The sequence below is a fragment of the Hetaerina americana genome, unplaced genomic scaffold (genome assembly GCF_022747635.1).
Source record: "Hetaerina americana unplaced genomic scaffold, ioHetAmer1.1.p SCAF_6, whole genome shotgun sequence".
In the NCBI taxonomy this organism is placed as follows: domain Eukaryota; kingdom Metazoa; phylum Arthropoda; class Insecta; order Odonata; family Calopterygidae; genus Hetaerina; species Hetaerina americana.
Genome location: NW_027287205.1, coordinates 47,900,954 through 47,915,240, shown reverse-complemented (window position 1 = coordinate 47,915,240; position 14,287 = coordinate 47,900,954). Strand labels below are relative to the sequence as shown.

General features: G+C 34.8%; 1 protein-coding gene across 3 annotated transcripts; it reads right to left on the bottom strand.

Annotated features, from left to right (window-relative positions):
* Nucleotides 1-1,505: 1,505 nt before the first annotated feature.
* Nucleotides 1,506-14,237, bottom strand: RIOK2 (RIO kinase 2). 3 transcript variants are annotated; one of them, XM_071593710.1, is made up of 9 exons: nucleotides 14,177-14,237; nucleotides 14,013-14,094; nucleotides 13,399-13,540; nucleotides 13,149-13,317; nucleotides 11,650-11,859; nucleotides 7,391-7,582; nucleotides 6,153-6,245; nucleotides 3,852-4,344; nucleotides 1,506-2,938 (listed from the first exon to the last, which is right to left on the bottom strand). In XM_071593710.1, exons 2-9 carry the CDS (start codon nucleotides 14,076-14,078, stop codon nucleotides 2,783-2,785), a joined length of 1,521 nt encoding a protein of 506 aa, XP_071449811.1. In that variant the 5' UTR covers nucleotides 14,079-14,094; nucleotides 14,177-14,237; the 3' UTR covers nucleotides 1,506-2,782. The 3 variants fall into 3 exon arrangements, 2 of the variants coding, with proteins under 2 accessions (XP_071449811.1, XP_071449810.1); XR_011702268.1 differs by adding an exon at nucleotides 3,598-3,735 and having other exon boundaries at nucleotides 2,829-2,938; nucleotides 14,013-14,220; XM_071593709.1 differs by having other exon boundaries at nucleotides 14,013-14,220.
* Nucleotides 14,238-14,287: the final 50 nt, after the last annotated feature.

Here is a 14,287-nt window from a genome sequence, read left to right as displayed (position 1 = left end):
CCCTGAATACTTTTCGTTTGGTTTAATTTTGACTTCTTGAACACAGCACTATGCAACCACTTTTCCAATTTATCACTAGTTTTCATCTGACACTTGCTGATGGCACAAAAAAATGGCATAAGTGTCAAAGTTTTATATCACAAACAGCATTGAAGTACCATTAGTTGTCTGAAATTCACATTTCATACTTGTACACCTGGTACATGTAAACATTCCATGAAAATGAGCATCACTACAATAAAAATTCCCATATCCTTGGTGGGTTCTAAATTGATTAAAAATTTGAAGTGAAGTACATGTTAATATGGAATTTGTAACTACCGCATTTTCCCATTGATAACGCGCACCCAGAACTTGTTAATTATCATGAATTTGTATGGATACCGTGCACCCAGGGCTTCATAGTTCTCTTGAACGTGTATTGGTACCGCGAATCTGTGTGTGTACTATATATTGTGTGTAAAAATACGTCTATATCCATTTACTAATAGATTGTAACAACCAATGAATACATGGAATCATGATTGCCTGTGGCTATATCTACCGTGAATATACAGAAGATTAGAGCCAGGAGATTGAAATTATTCCAAACAACAGAAGGATCAAAACATGAACAATATTTATAAGACAACACAATATGCTGCCTTTTTGCTTTTTCACTGATTCATAAGTCGAAATGAGACATAGGTTTGTGTGCCATTTTATTTGCTGTATAAATTACCATCCAGCAAATCAAATATTAAAAAATAAGAGAATGAATGGAATAAAACTTTCTTGCTTTGTCTGTTTTACTTTGCTTTGTTAGTATTGACACTCAGCTGTTCTATACACCCTCCAAGTTCTATGAAAGTGCTGCCTGCATGGTGACCGTTTCAAACCTGAAGTGAGTTAAGCTTTTGTAATTTAGAATTTTCTCAAAAAAATTACCCATGGAGACGAAAATAGTTTACAGCGATGTTTTAGCCAGAAGTAATCATTTCTGTGAGAGAAAAAGAAAACGGTGAGGCTTGGATTTGAGTGATCTACCTATCCTATCATATATTTATACCTACGTGTATATAATACAACATACTCTACATATACGTGAAGTACTACGTATTAGAATAGTGAAGTGTAGAAATTATATGTTTCTTCTTTTTCTCATGGATTTATGGGATGAAATAACTGTAATAGTAGCTGACTTGTATAAAATAGAATGCAAATTAGAAAGGCATGCTTCCAGACTAATTTATTTTTGTGAAACTCTTCTAAAAATTATTGTGTAAATAGGTACGTAAATCCTTTGATTTTTTTCAATTTTCATTACCAAGCGTGCATCATCATTTTTTCGTCATTCGAACATTGTTGTTTAGATAATGCACGCAATATCGATGGGAAAATCAGTAATTATTGCATTTATTGGTGTTTTATTGCATGTCTACTACGACTGAATGATTTTCATAAGGCCATTGCAATGATGGAACTATTTGCTAGAGCCACAATTCATTGGAAAAAAAAACCAATGCTGGAGGAAAATATATTTTATTTTCTACGGATGAAGCGTTGACATTGATTTTGACAAATAACTATTGGAGACAAACAGCATATCAGAAAATGCTACAAAGGGATTTTGAATGTTCAATCTTGGTACTGACTCAATGGAATGTTCCCTTATGTTAATGATAATAAAAGAGAACCTCCTCACAGCTGAAGAACAGAGCAATCCACCAGTCTTAAGGTACTAGAAGCAAACAGCAGGAAAAATTTAAAAATATACCCTTTCAACATCTCCTCCAAAAGCATTAATTACACTGATCTAGTGGTCTTAGGCCAGCACAGGATGATTCACACACATGAATACATCATTTTTTTTAATTTTCTTTACTGGGCAGATGTGGGATTGTGACTCTTTTTAACATTCGTTGTTTTTGAACCTGGGTATTTTGAAGTCCAATATTTTCAGTCCCATGTATTTCTAAAACTAAATGGTTATGGAACATCAATATTTTTACTAGAGAGAGATGGAATTGTAAGACCATTTTTAACATCTATTTATTTTGAACCCTGGGTATTCCAAAGTCCAATATTTTCAGTCCCATGAATTTCTAAAATCACAAGGTTATCAAACATTAATTCATCTTAATTTTTTGCTGGACAGATGTCGAATTGTATGACTATTTTTAACACGCATTTATATTGAACTTGGGTATTCCAAAGTCCATTATTTTCATTCCCATGAATATCTAAAGTGACAAGGTTATCAAACACTGTTTTAATTTTTTTATGCAACAGATGTGGGATTTTGACTATTTTAAAAGTCAATTTATTCTGACACCAAGTATTTCAAAGCTCAATATTTTCAGTCCCATTAATTTCACAAATTTCAAGGGGTTCAAACAATTCCTTGTCTGATTAGGATTGGCTGAATTTGACTGCATTATATACTTGTACTAGGTACTAATAAGCTGCTTCATTGAAATAAGTACACACAAGGGAAGACATAGATCAATAAGAAAAATATGAACATAGAAAAGGTAAAACATTATTTGTGTGTGCTTTAAAGCTCTGAACAGTAAATATGGAGATCCCAACACTTAAGAAAGCTGTAATATGAGGCTTCAATACTACTCAGACATTGAACCATAAAACATTTCACGAGTGTGAAGAAGCAGTGGTTACATCACTGAGATATTGTGAGAACCAGGACATTCACCGTAAACTGGCTAACATAGAGCACAGTAAGGAAATGGCAAATCTTTTTATATTAGAAGTGCACAAAACAGATTCAATGGAGTGAAGAGACTTATCCCCAAATTCCTTCACTTTCCTTGATGGTAGCAGTATTCTCACGCCTATGTCTTGTGGTTGCACTTGCTTCTCCTTTTACAACAATTTTTCTTCTACGAGCAGCAGCCTTTTCTCTTTTTTCTAAAGATTTTTTCACCCGGTTCGATATCACCTGTAGATGTAAGCATTGGATCTTGTATGAAATACAAACAAACATGTTGATAACAAAGGACACAATTCAAATTCAATAATAATGAGAAAGTGGAAAATAAATTATGTACAAAAAAATTGTCCGTCTTAGGGATTCCAAACGTTTTTAAAGTTCCTGCAAACAATTCTCATAAATTTCTAAGCAGCAAATCATAAACAACTTTCAATCATGAAACACTGCTGAATAGTTATGATTATTCAAGTCATTGAAACAAGGCAAATTGGAAACACCAAGGAAGGATTTACATTATTGCTGGAGCTAATTTCTGATTATAATTTACCACATTGTGAATTAGATTATTAATTTCATTAAGGCCCATGTCATTTACCTTCCTTCTACATGTATAATTAATAGTATTGACCCAACACAATTTGATTTTTCCCAACTCAAAATTTTTGACTTGAAGCTTGACCTTGCATCTTTTTTTAAATTTATTACTTGATAAAATTTAACTTAAGTTTAGACAATTATCTAGTATGACCAAAGAAGCATAAATCTTGCATTATCACAATGGGCAAAAAATATAATAACATGCCTATAAGGAAAATGTGAAACAGAATGCACAACAGAAAGGAATACATTTTTCAATTACATCCATGCAAGTCAATTAAACCAGTTACCTTTAAGTTCCTCCATATTGAAGGGTAAATATTCAATAATAAATTTTGCAATCTTGATTCAAACTTGAAAAATTGTTGCGCAGGAAGTGCAATTGTGTTGTAATATTAGAGGGAGGTTGATGCTTGAGGAAACAACAGCTGGCATTGTAGAGAATAGGATGATTTTAAAACATGACATATTATGGACTGCCTAAAACATCAACGATTGAACCTTTTCTGCAAACTAATAATACAAGAATTATTTAATATTTTACCTCTGGAGCTATTGTAGCACATGTCGAAGTACTTCTTAGGCTGAAAACATGACTGCATGCTTTTTCCTTAGAGCAGGAATCCTCATTCACAGCGCTGGCTTCATCAGTATCTTTCTTGCAGTCCGAAGAATTTTCCACAGGGCTCCCTCTTAAATGTTTCCCATTTTTGCAGGAATCACTTTGATCTGAATCAAGCGAGCATTGTAAACCTACATCCGTGGAAGCCGGCAACTCAAGCTCTTTCATTTTTTTCGAGACCTCTTGTTCATCTGAAAATTCATTCCCCTCATCCTCCTCTTCAGATTCCTCAGAACTTTCCTCTTCTTCGCTATCTGCCTCCTCATCTGAATCATCATCGCTGAATTCCTCCTCCTCTCCTTCTGATTCCATATCTTCCAGTCCGCCACCACAGCTTGCAAGTCTTGTAAGCAATTCATCCATTTGACAAGTAAAGCCACTGGCAGAAACTTCCTTGTCCATGTTATCTTCCCTTCTATGAGAAAATAAAGAATATTCATTACAATGATTAAAACAAATATAGTCACTTTAATCAATATTTCTATTTTTCATTAATATTCTCGATAGCCATTAGAACAATTATATCAAAATCATGGTAATTCATTGTTTCATTTTAGGTTATAATCATCCTTTGTAAGTTTCTTTTGCATTATTTGCAGTCTCATTCGAAATTATAATTATTGTTCAGCATGCTGATTCACAATTTAGTGATTCTCTTAATTTATAGCTGCACCATTTATGTTCTAAAAAAGATTTATATAATTTTTATTCAAATTAACATACTAGCTTGATCAAAAAGTTCCCGGAATAACCACCGTGTGGCGCTCCCATCGTTCCGATTTGAGTTCTGTTTTTTTTGTTAAATTGGTACATCTGTTGTTGATATTCCCTTTAAATCTTAGTGTCATAACTTGACATTTGCAAAAGTTACGTAGCCAAGAGTACATCTATCTCTGTGTGTGTTGGCGATTTTTTACAATTTCAGAAATGGATTTAAATTTGCAACAACGAACTTGTATTAAATTTTGCGTAAAAAATGGATTTAGTGGCGCACGGACGTTGGAAATGTTGGAAAAGTGTTTCGGCAACGATTCTCTAAAAAAAACGGTCGTTTACCAGTGGCACGAGCGGTTCAGAAGTGGTCGTGAGTCAATCGAAGATGATGAACGCAGTGGCAGACCATCGACATCGAAAGTCGGTGAAAAAATTGATAAAGTAAAAGAAATGTTGGTCAATAACCGCAAATTAACCATCAGAGAAATAGCGGAGGACTTGAACATTGCCTATGGATCCGCCCAAGACATTGTGGTTAATGATTTGGGTTTCCGTCGTGTAGCAGCAAAGTTGGTGCCAAAAGACCTCAATTTCATGCAAAAAAGAGACCGTGTTGACGTCGCAAAAGACATGATTTGCGAGGCTGAATCCGATCCCACATTCATCAAAAGGATCATTACTGGAGACGAGACGTGGGTTTATGAGTACGACACGCAATCCAGACATCAGGCAAGTGAATGGCGTTCACCAAATGAGCCGAGACCAAAAAAACCACGTCGTTTTCAGTCAAAAAAGAAGGCAATGCTGACGGTTTTCATGGATTACAACGGTGTAGTGCATCATGAATTTTTGCCAGACAGTAAACAAAGAGTATTATTTGGGCGTTATGAGACGTTTGCGTGAAGCAATTCGCCGAAAGAGACCAGAAATGTGGGCAGAAAACTCGTGGATTTTGCACCATGATAACGCACCGTCGCACAGTGCTATCATTATTCGTAATTTTTTGACGAAAAATGCAACAAATACCATCCAACAGCCACCGAATTCACCTGATTTGGCTCCCTGTGACTTCTTTCTGTTCAATCGAGTTAAAAAACCATTACGGGGAACGCGTTTTAGCAGCCGAGAGGAAGTAATGGAAAAATCGCAGGAAGCACTGATGGACATACCGAAAACCGAATATAAAAAATGTTTCGAGGATTGGATCAAGCGCTGGCATAAGTGTGTTGCAGTCGATGGGGATTACTTTGAAGGGGACAATATAGATTTAGATGAATAAACTTGTAATTTTAATTTTCTGAATAAATTCCGGGAAATTTTTGATCAAGGTAGTACAATAAAACAATCATTCTGCTTGTTTAGGAGACTGATAGCCTATTACTAATATTTGAAATATCTTATGCATAAAAGGTAATCTCTAAAACCTAAAACTAACATTTAGGTACCTCTTTATGACCAGTAATTGAGAATTAACTTTTGCATAAAGCTGAAAATTATAGATACACTTACTCCAAATCCTTGAATGTTGGATACAGACTGCTTTCATACCCAAAACGCTTTTTGAAGAAGTTTCGAATACAAGTAACATCTCTGTTAAAATATCTGAAACATGAGACGTTAAAAAATTAACACATGAAATTTATCATCAGAATTAAAACAGCAAAAATAGAATGAAACTTAATAAATAGATATCCATTATATGTATTCTCAAATATGAACACTAAATTGGGCATATAATAATCACAATTTCACTTAATAGCATAGCAGAGGTGGAAACAAAAGATATCTCTCACTGAAAATCTTAATAGGAGATGCTATAAATACTGGAACAAAAATGTCAAATTTTTATGATTAATTAAAATTGAACTTATGGATTTAAATCCAGCATTCTGCAAAGATTTGCAAGTGCAATGAATTACTAAGAAATTAAATTGAATAAAGCCCTACACGATTTTAATGAGCACAGAAAGTGCTTTGCATGCACAACATTAATTTAACAAACTGACAGTATTTGAATGTCATTAAATAAACACCGTTCATGCCAAAAGCCTAAATGTTTTAAGTTTTAATGAAATTTTCCAAACATTTTATTTAAAAAAATAATATGAACTGAGCTGCACTATTTTTTTATTAGTTTTTGTTTTGGTAAATTTTACCTTTGTTACCTTTACCTCCCTAGAACTACTATGGATCGCTGTAGATGCTGGTAATGACAACACTGAAGATAAAGAAACCCATGAGGTATGAGTGCTTTCATTCATGCACAGTTGAGGTATGTGAGAATGCTTGCAATGCATCCACTAACGCAATAGGAGCTTTTTGGATTATAGCTTTTACTGATGTCATCAATACTTCAAGAAGACAAAAATATCATCACTTTTATTTTTACCCAAGCAATAACAATAGCTTAATTGGAATCTAATATCAACTCAAACAAAGAATGTATGTATTACATCATAAACTGGCATAGTTTTCAAGGATATCATAATTTCTTCCACCTTTCATCACTCCCTAGATATATCACTAAAATGATTTAATTAAAATTTATACCTCTCATTAAGTCGTAAAATATTTGGATAATCACTGTGAATGCTATGCTTATCATATATGTACTTTATAACAAATGGAAGACCTGAAACTATTTATTATCTACAACCACTTTTCCATGATGTCAATGTTATGCATAACAGTTTTATCATCATTGCTGTTCATTCTGTCACTAGTATGTGTTAGGTAACTCCTCTTACCTTTCAGCCTCAGCATGAGATGTGGATACCATTTGTGGGAAGTCAATGATGACTGGCTTCAAATCATTAGACAGCATTATGTTAAATTCATTAAAATCTCCATGAATCACTCCAGAATTGCCCAGTCGTACAATAAGGTTCATTAAGTCATCATACAAACCCTCAACATCATCTACTTCATGGATTTGAGTCCTAAAAAAATGATAAAAAAGTACCAGTTAATTATTCCACTGGGGCATTAGAGCACCACAGCCATTATTTTCTAGTTCTTTTGTCTATTAAGTTTTCATTCCATCTTGTACCTATTTTAAACCATTTATTAGGATCATTAATTGATTTAGTTTACGTTCAACCACTCTTAATTCCCCTTTTGTTTATAAGCAAGCCTTTAGAGATGCAGTCAAGATTTTGTAGCACAATGTCAATAATTCTGTCCAAGAATACGTGTAATACATTCGGGGGAGACATTTACATCAAAGTGCATAATACTTAAATTCTTCAAAATAGCATCCTTATGCATCCACACACAATGCCAATCCATCATTGAAATGGGTCTCAAATGAACCTGTGACATGGGTGATGAGGTCTGGGGTGGCAGGATTAGTAAATGGACTGAGGTCAGGCAAAAACTTAGTCCAGGTTGATGAGACCATATTTATAATTATACGAGCTACTCTTTCTCTTAGATAATTACTGCAGTATTTTACTTTGAAAACAACAAGACAATAAATAATAATAATGTTTATTGATTCCCAAAAGAATTGGGACATGTATGGAGCACATCACAAAGACTGCAGATGTTCTGCAATGCTTGAGAAACAATTTGTATTGCTTCATTTACCAGAAGAATAGCCACTTATAAATTCAGATATTCCTTTGAAAGGCTGAAACAATTCAAATTGCTGTGGTATGCTGGCACAAATTGCGGTACATATATTAATTCTACTTGCTGGAAATAATTTTATTTTTGATTCTAGAAACGTTAGATTAATGATTTTGTAAAATACTGTTTGCAGCCACTAGAATCAAGAATGAAAAATTCTCTTATTTAATTTAAAGGTGATATACTGCAGTACATTAGTAACTAGGGATGGACTGGTTCAGTACTTCAATTTCTGGTTAAATAGGTTCTCGAGATTACACCCAAAAGCCAATTACAATTACAGCCAATATTTATACTTGCACTAATTTAAGCAATTATCGCATTTGTCTGCAAGTGCCAAAGATCCTATAAAACATTTTTAGATAGATGTATTATACTTTGCTGTCATTCATAAATGCTTATGTCTTACTGTGTCAAAATATTAAACCCCTTATGCCACCATATGGTCCAAAATTGTCCATGAAGTTAGCCAAAGGCTAGGGGAGTGCATACTTCAATATATGATTCATTAAATAGTGGAATTATAACACTACTCCTACCCATGTATTAGTTATATTAGTGTCTTCTTACAATGCAAACAAATAACCCTTAACAAATATTCAAACTGACAATGGTCTAATGAAAATGTAATACCATTACTTTTTCAAAATCTTTTGAATTCAAATACGACATTTTTCAGAATCCACAATCTGTATAGCCTTCTATGAATAATTTATACGAAAAATCTTTCTCCCAAAAATGTTTCATATCCATAACATGTAAAATAATTAATCTAAGACTACTAATTAAACTCAATAGAATAGGAATTAGAGGAAGTCCTTTAAACTGGTTGAAGTCCTTTATTCATAATCGCACTCAAAAAGTAGTGTTATCAGTTGATGGGTCAAAATATTCATCCGAAGCATACCAAGTTAACAAAGGTGTTCCACAAGGCTCAACCCTTGGGCCACTCCTCTTTCTGATTTACATCAATGACCTACCTAACTGCTTACCAAATAATGATGGAATAATACCAGTGTTGTACGCTGACGACACTAATATAATAATATCAACACAAACATATCCCAGCCTGGTGGAAAAAGCTAAGTCTGTCACACTTGCTATAAACAAGTGGTGTACAGACAACCTTCTAGACTTAAATGTAAATAAAAGTAAAATAGTAAACTTTACACACAATAAGAACATATCAGATGATCTGCTGGTAAAAATCAATGACCTATCAATTGAGCGTGTGACAGAATGCAAATTTCTAGGTATTTCTCTATGTGCAAATATTTCTTGGGATACTCATGTAAAAGCCCTCCAACACAAGCTCAGTTCAACTTGCTACTTATTAAGACACCTGTATGAAACTACAAGTAAAACTGTACTACTCAATTTGTACTATGGGGAAATTTACTCAAATATAACCTACAGTATAATATTATGGGGATCAGCTGCTATTTCTCAAACCATCTTTAAAATGCAAAAGAAAGCTATTAGAATCATCGCCAGGAAACCTTACAATGCTCCATCAAGGCCTATTTTCCATGAATTAAATTTGCTACCTCTCCCATGCATCTACATTATGTTTTTAATTCTATATATAAAAAATAACATCGGCAACTATTCTCTTAACTCTGCCTATCATCATCATTACACCAGAGGCAGGAATGACTTCCATTATGGGAATATAAGAACTAAAGCATTGAAATTAGGACCCAATGAAATGGGCATCAGATTATTTAACAAACTACCCAAAAGTATCAAGGATACACAGGGAACTGCCGTATTCAGGCATAAACTAAAAAGATATCTACAACGCAATATGTTTTACTCGGTTGATGAATATCTCAACAATATTCCCGACCAGTAAGTTCATACGAGGGTCATCCGGAAAGTAGTACCCGTTCGTGAAATAAAGACACAAAAGTAAATATTAACAAACATAAAAAATTTTATTTGAAAGAGGATACTTTAAACTACTTCTCAACATAATCTCCAAGCAAATTAAGGCATTTGTCATAACGTGTGACAAGTTTCTGTATTCCTGCTGCATAGTCCTTCGCCGCCAGCTCATTGAGATACGCGAGGGACCCATCTTGCACAAATTTTTGCATAATGCAGATGGTGTTTAACAATTTCATGAACAATTGTTCGAGAAACATTGGGAAAATGCTCACAGATGTCATCAATTGTGACGCGCCGATCGTTCCTCACGAATTCGTCAACTGAGCTCACCAGTTGGTCTGTAATGACAGACGGTCTCTCCGAACGCTCATCGTCGTGTGTGTTCCCCCTCCCCATGTTGAAGTTGTGACACCACCGCCGAACAGACGACTCGTCCATTACATTGTCTCCATACACCTCCTTTAATTGGCGATGAATATCACATGGGCGAACGTTTCTTGCATTGAGGAATTTAATCACTGCCCTCACTTCACAACTGGCGGCGTTCTCAATTTTTTTAAGCATTGTAAACAGTCACAGAAACAACACAGGCAATGCTAGCGTCACGCAACTTGGCTCAGAGAAGGCAGACAAGCCACTGAAGCTATCTGACCTCGTCCAGCGGCTACTCGCGTCGTCAGCACTTCATGCGGCACGAACGGGTACTACTTTCCGGATGACCCTCGTACTTTTAGTTTCTAGCAATGGTAATGGTCTGATTCATGTTTGTGATCAATGATTTTTCTGAATTTGATATTGTATGTGCATGTTACAGCCGATGTTCATGGGTTTGTACCAAACACTTATGTAACTATGAGCATCTATTCTTTTATGTATCTTAACTGAGCCTGTGTCTTTGCTCCTCATTGACGTGCCTTATATCATGTACATACTTCACCCACCTGGTATTTTTGTATTGTGATCTCTGGGCAAATAAAAAGTAATAATAATAATAATAATAATAATAATAATAATGGAAATCACTTTTCATCTATATTCACAACAAAATTTTTATATGGCAGTAGTGCTGAACAAACGCGTAAAATTAATTGTTATGTACATGAAACTTAAAAATCATAAATACTATGAGTAAAACTTTGCAATAGTATGAAATTTTTCATAAAACATAACTTCCAAAAGGTGATAATTTCCTTTACATGATTTTTTTTACTTTTGTTTACTATTGAAATTCCTGATAGCTGGATACCTCATTGAGTAGAAGTATCTACCAGAATTATAACAAAGAACCAAATTGGTACTGAACCAAAAAAAAGTAGAACCCATCCGTTGCCATTTAAAGCCAATATGGTATTTCAAACATCGCCATGAAAAGCCAAAAATCAACTTCCTCACCTAAAAACTTATCCTTTTTAAGAAACAACAAGAAAAGTAACCATGTGAAAGACTACAGATGGTAGGCAAATTCATTAATGTTGGGGATACTTACAAGGGTAATCCATCTATGAGCTCCATGATGATACAATTTCTGCAGAAGTCAATGGGTTTTGGGACAGGAAATCCTCTGTCATGAAGAGCTTTCATGTAAGCAAACTCTTTGGTGGCAGATATTCGTGATAAATACAGCCATGATGCAAAATTCCTATGCTGATGATAATCTCTTTTCTCTTTCAAATTTCGGAAACAAATTCTTCCCAATCTGCAAGAATTAAAATGAATACTTGTAATAGAGTAAATCAATAAATTTAACACTGTCACTACACCATATGCCATCATTCATTGTAAGATGAAAATGGTTGCCTGTAATGAAATTACCTCATTGAATTTGACTTTTGCCAAGAAATCACAGGGAATCCATGATCTAAGGAGGAGATAAAAGCACCTACCATGATAAAAGATGCTCTTAAATGATTATACATGGTCTGCCCCACAATATAAGTAGAATAAAGCAGGGAAAAGTTTCTTGCAGATCAAAGAACAAATTGACAAGAGGGATATTCAATACCTCATAGTAAATTACTTGCAAAGTTATAAGCATATGGCATAGATAAAAATATCTGGGGTTGGATTAAAGACCTTTTTGAATGGTTGGCTACAGAGAGTAGTCATAGATGGAGTAAGCTCAAATGCATTAGAAGTTACTTCAGGTGTTTGCCGACATTGACTCCCACTAGTAAGATACGTTTATTTGACGATGATGCAGTGATTTACCCTGATATCCATAATCCTGAGGACACATTAGCTTTATCAGATGACCTTAATACTATACAATACTGGTGCGACACTTGGCAATTAGAACTTAAATACCTAGGCATTACCCTCACTCACAAGCTCTCCTGGCTGAAACATACATGAAATATGTGGACAAGCTAACAAAAAATTAGGATTTAAAGATAAATGTTATCTGTCGTTGGTTAGGCCTCATTTAGAATATGTTGCAAGTATGTGGCATCCTCACGAAATTGGATTAATGGCCGAATTGGATCGCCTTCACCGTAGAGGGGTTAGATTTGTAAAACGTAGTTATGATTAACTTAATAGAGTATCCGAAATATTAGAGCAGCTAGACTGGGAATAACTCACAGTGTGAAGGTTAAATTACAGATTGAAGCTGTTGCATTAATTGGAAGGAGGTCTCTTTAGCAGTGATGTTGAAAATGTAGTATTACCCCAATCGTACTATAGTAGGAGAGATCATGCTAATAAAATTAGGGATTAAGTGAAGAACAGGTAGATGTAAGCTGTCATTTTTTCCACGAGCGATAGATCATAATAAAATTGTTCGCCGCGGTAGGGTCATGTGCGGGTAAAATTATTCTGGTGTGTATTGACCCCCAGCCACAAACCCTTGCGGTAGCTTGCAGGGTGTATAAATAAATACTTGAAAAATACCGTATGATTCCTGAGATCGGCTGCCCTCTGATGACAGGTAACACCCTTAAAAATTGAAGTAAATTTACATTTTTTTAAACGAATTACAAACATTACCTGTGTATTTTCAAACAGAGTTGTTTTCCATCTTCGTTTCCGACGACATAGACATTGGATTCTTTTCCTGTCCCAATTTGATTTCCAAAAGAAGATATGACACCCCTCAACGTCAAGGTCTTGAGTGACAAAAAATCGTATCCCGAGTTGGTAAGCCTAAAGCCATCATCTGAAATACCGAAAAGGATAATTAATTTATCAAATAAAAAAACAAAGCATTATTGATAACAAATTGCCAAACATCACATACAGTGCTTTCCTCGTTCGTAAGTGAGAAGTCTATGTTTGCATAAGTCTTTCATAACCTTATGAACACCTCCATGTCTCAGGTTTGCTATACATGCTACTAGAGCACCCGGTACAAGTTCGTGATTCTTCATTCCCATTTCGACCTGAGGAAGAGTAAAAAAATACACCATCACCATTGAACAAGTTCAATAGGTACGATTGATGTTGTCTTAATGACAAAATACCATACTTAGGGTAATCATACATCCCTGCCCCTGAATTATTGAGACAATATACATACTAATGCGTATGTCATTATTATTGTAAATCGAAACTGGATAGTCATTCTTTAAAAAGTGATTCGACGGACATTTTCAACTATAAATATTGCAACCTTAATAATAATCAATTTTAATAACAATTCAGATGACAGATTTCCCTTCTCCGTCTTCACGCACAAACAATACGGTGGCAAGACACACCCTATTTATATTAACGAGCGTCAGGAAATAAGATTCTAAGCTAAAAAAAAGTACCGCATGATATAATATTACAATTTTTCAGCTGAATGATGCGTACTGTCTTTTTGCGAGAATTCTATGCTCTAAATTAAGTCATTAAAAACAAATATGTTACCGCAGTTAACACTCGAAAATCCTCCTTCGTTAAATACCGGAGAACAGCTACATTCAGCTTCCCCATTGCTCTAATTATGAAACTGAAATGGAGATATAAATTGGGGTTGGAAATATCCTGTGAACTTTCAACATTCGTATACGTATTCAGAGCCCAGGACATGCCTGCCGATCGTTATTGATTGATGCACATTCCCATGCTCGGTGAGTCGACCTCTGTTCGAAAAAGTCGAAAGAGTCAACCTCTGTTCACGAATTGCGATATAATCGACTGTT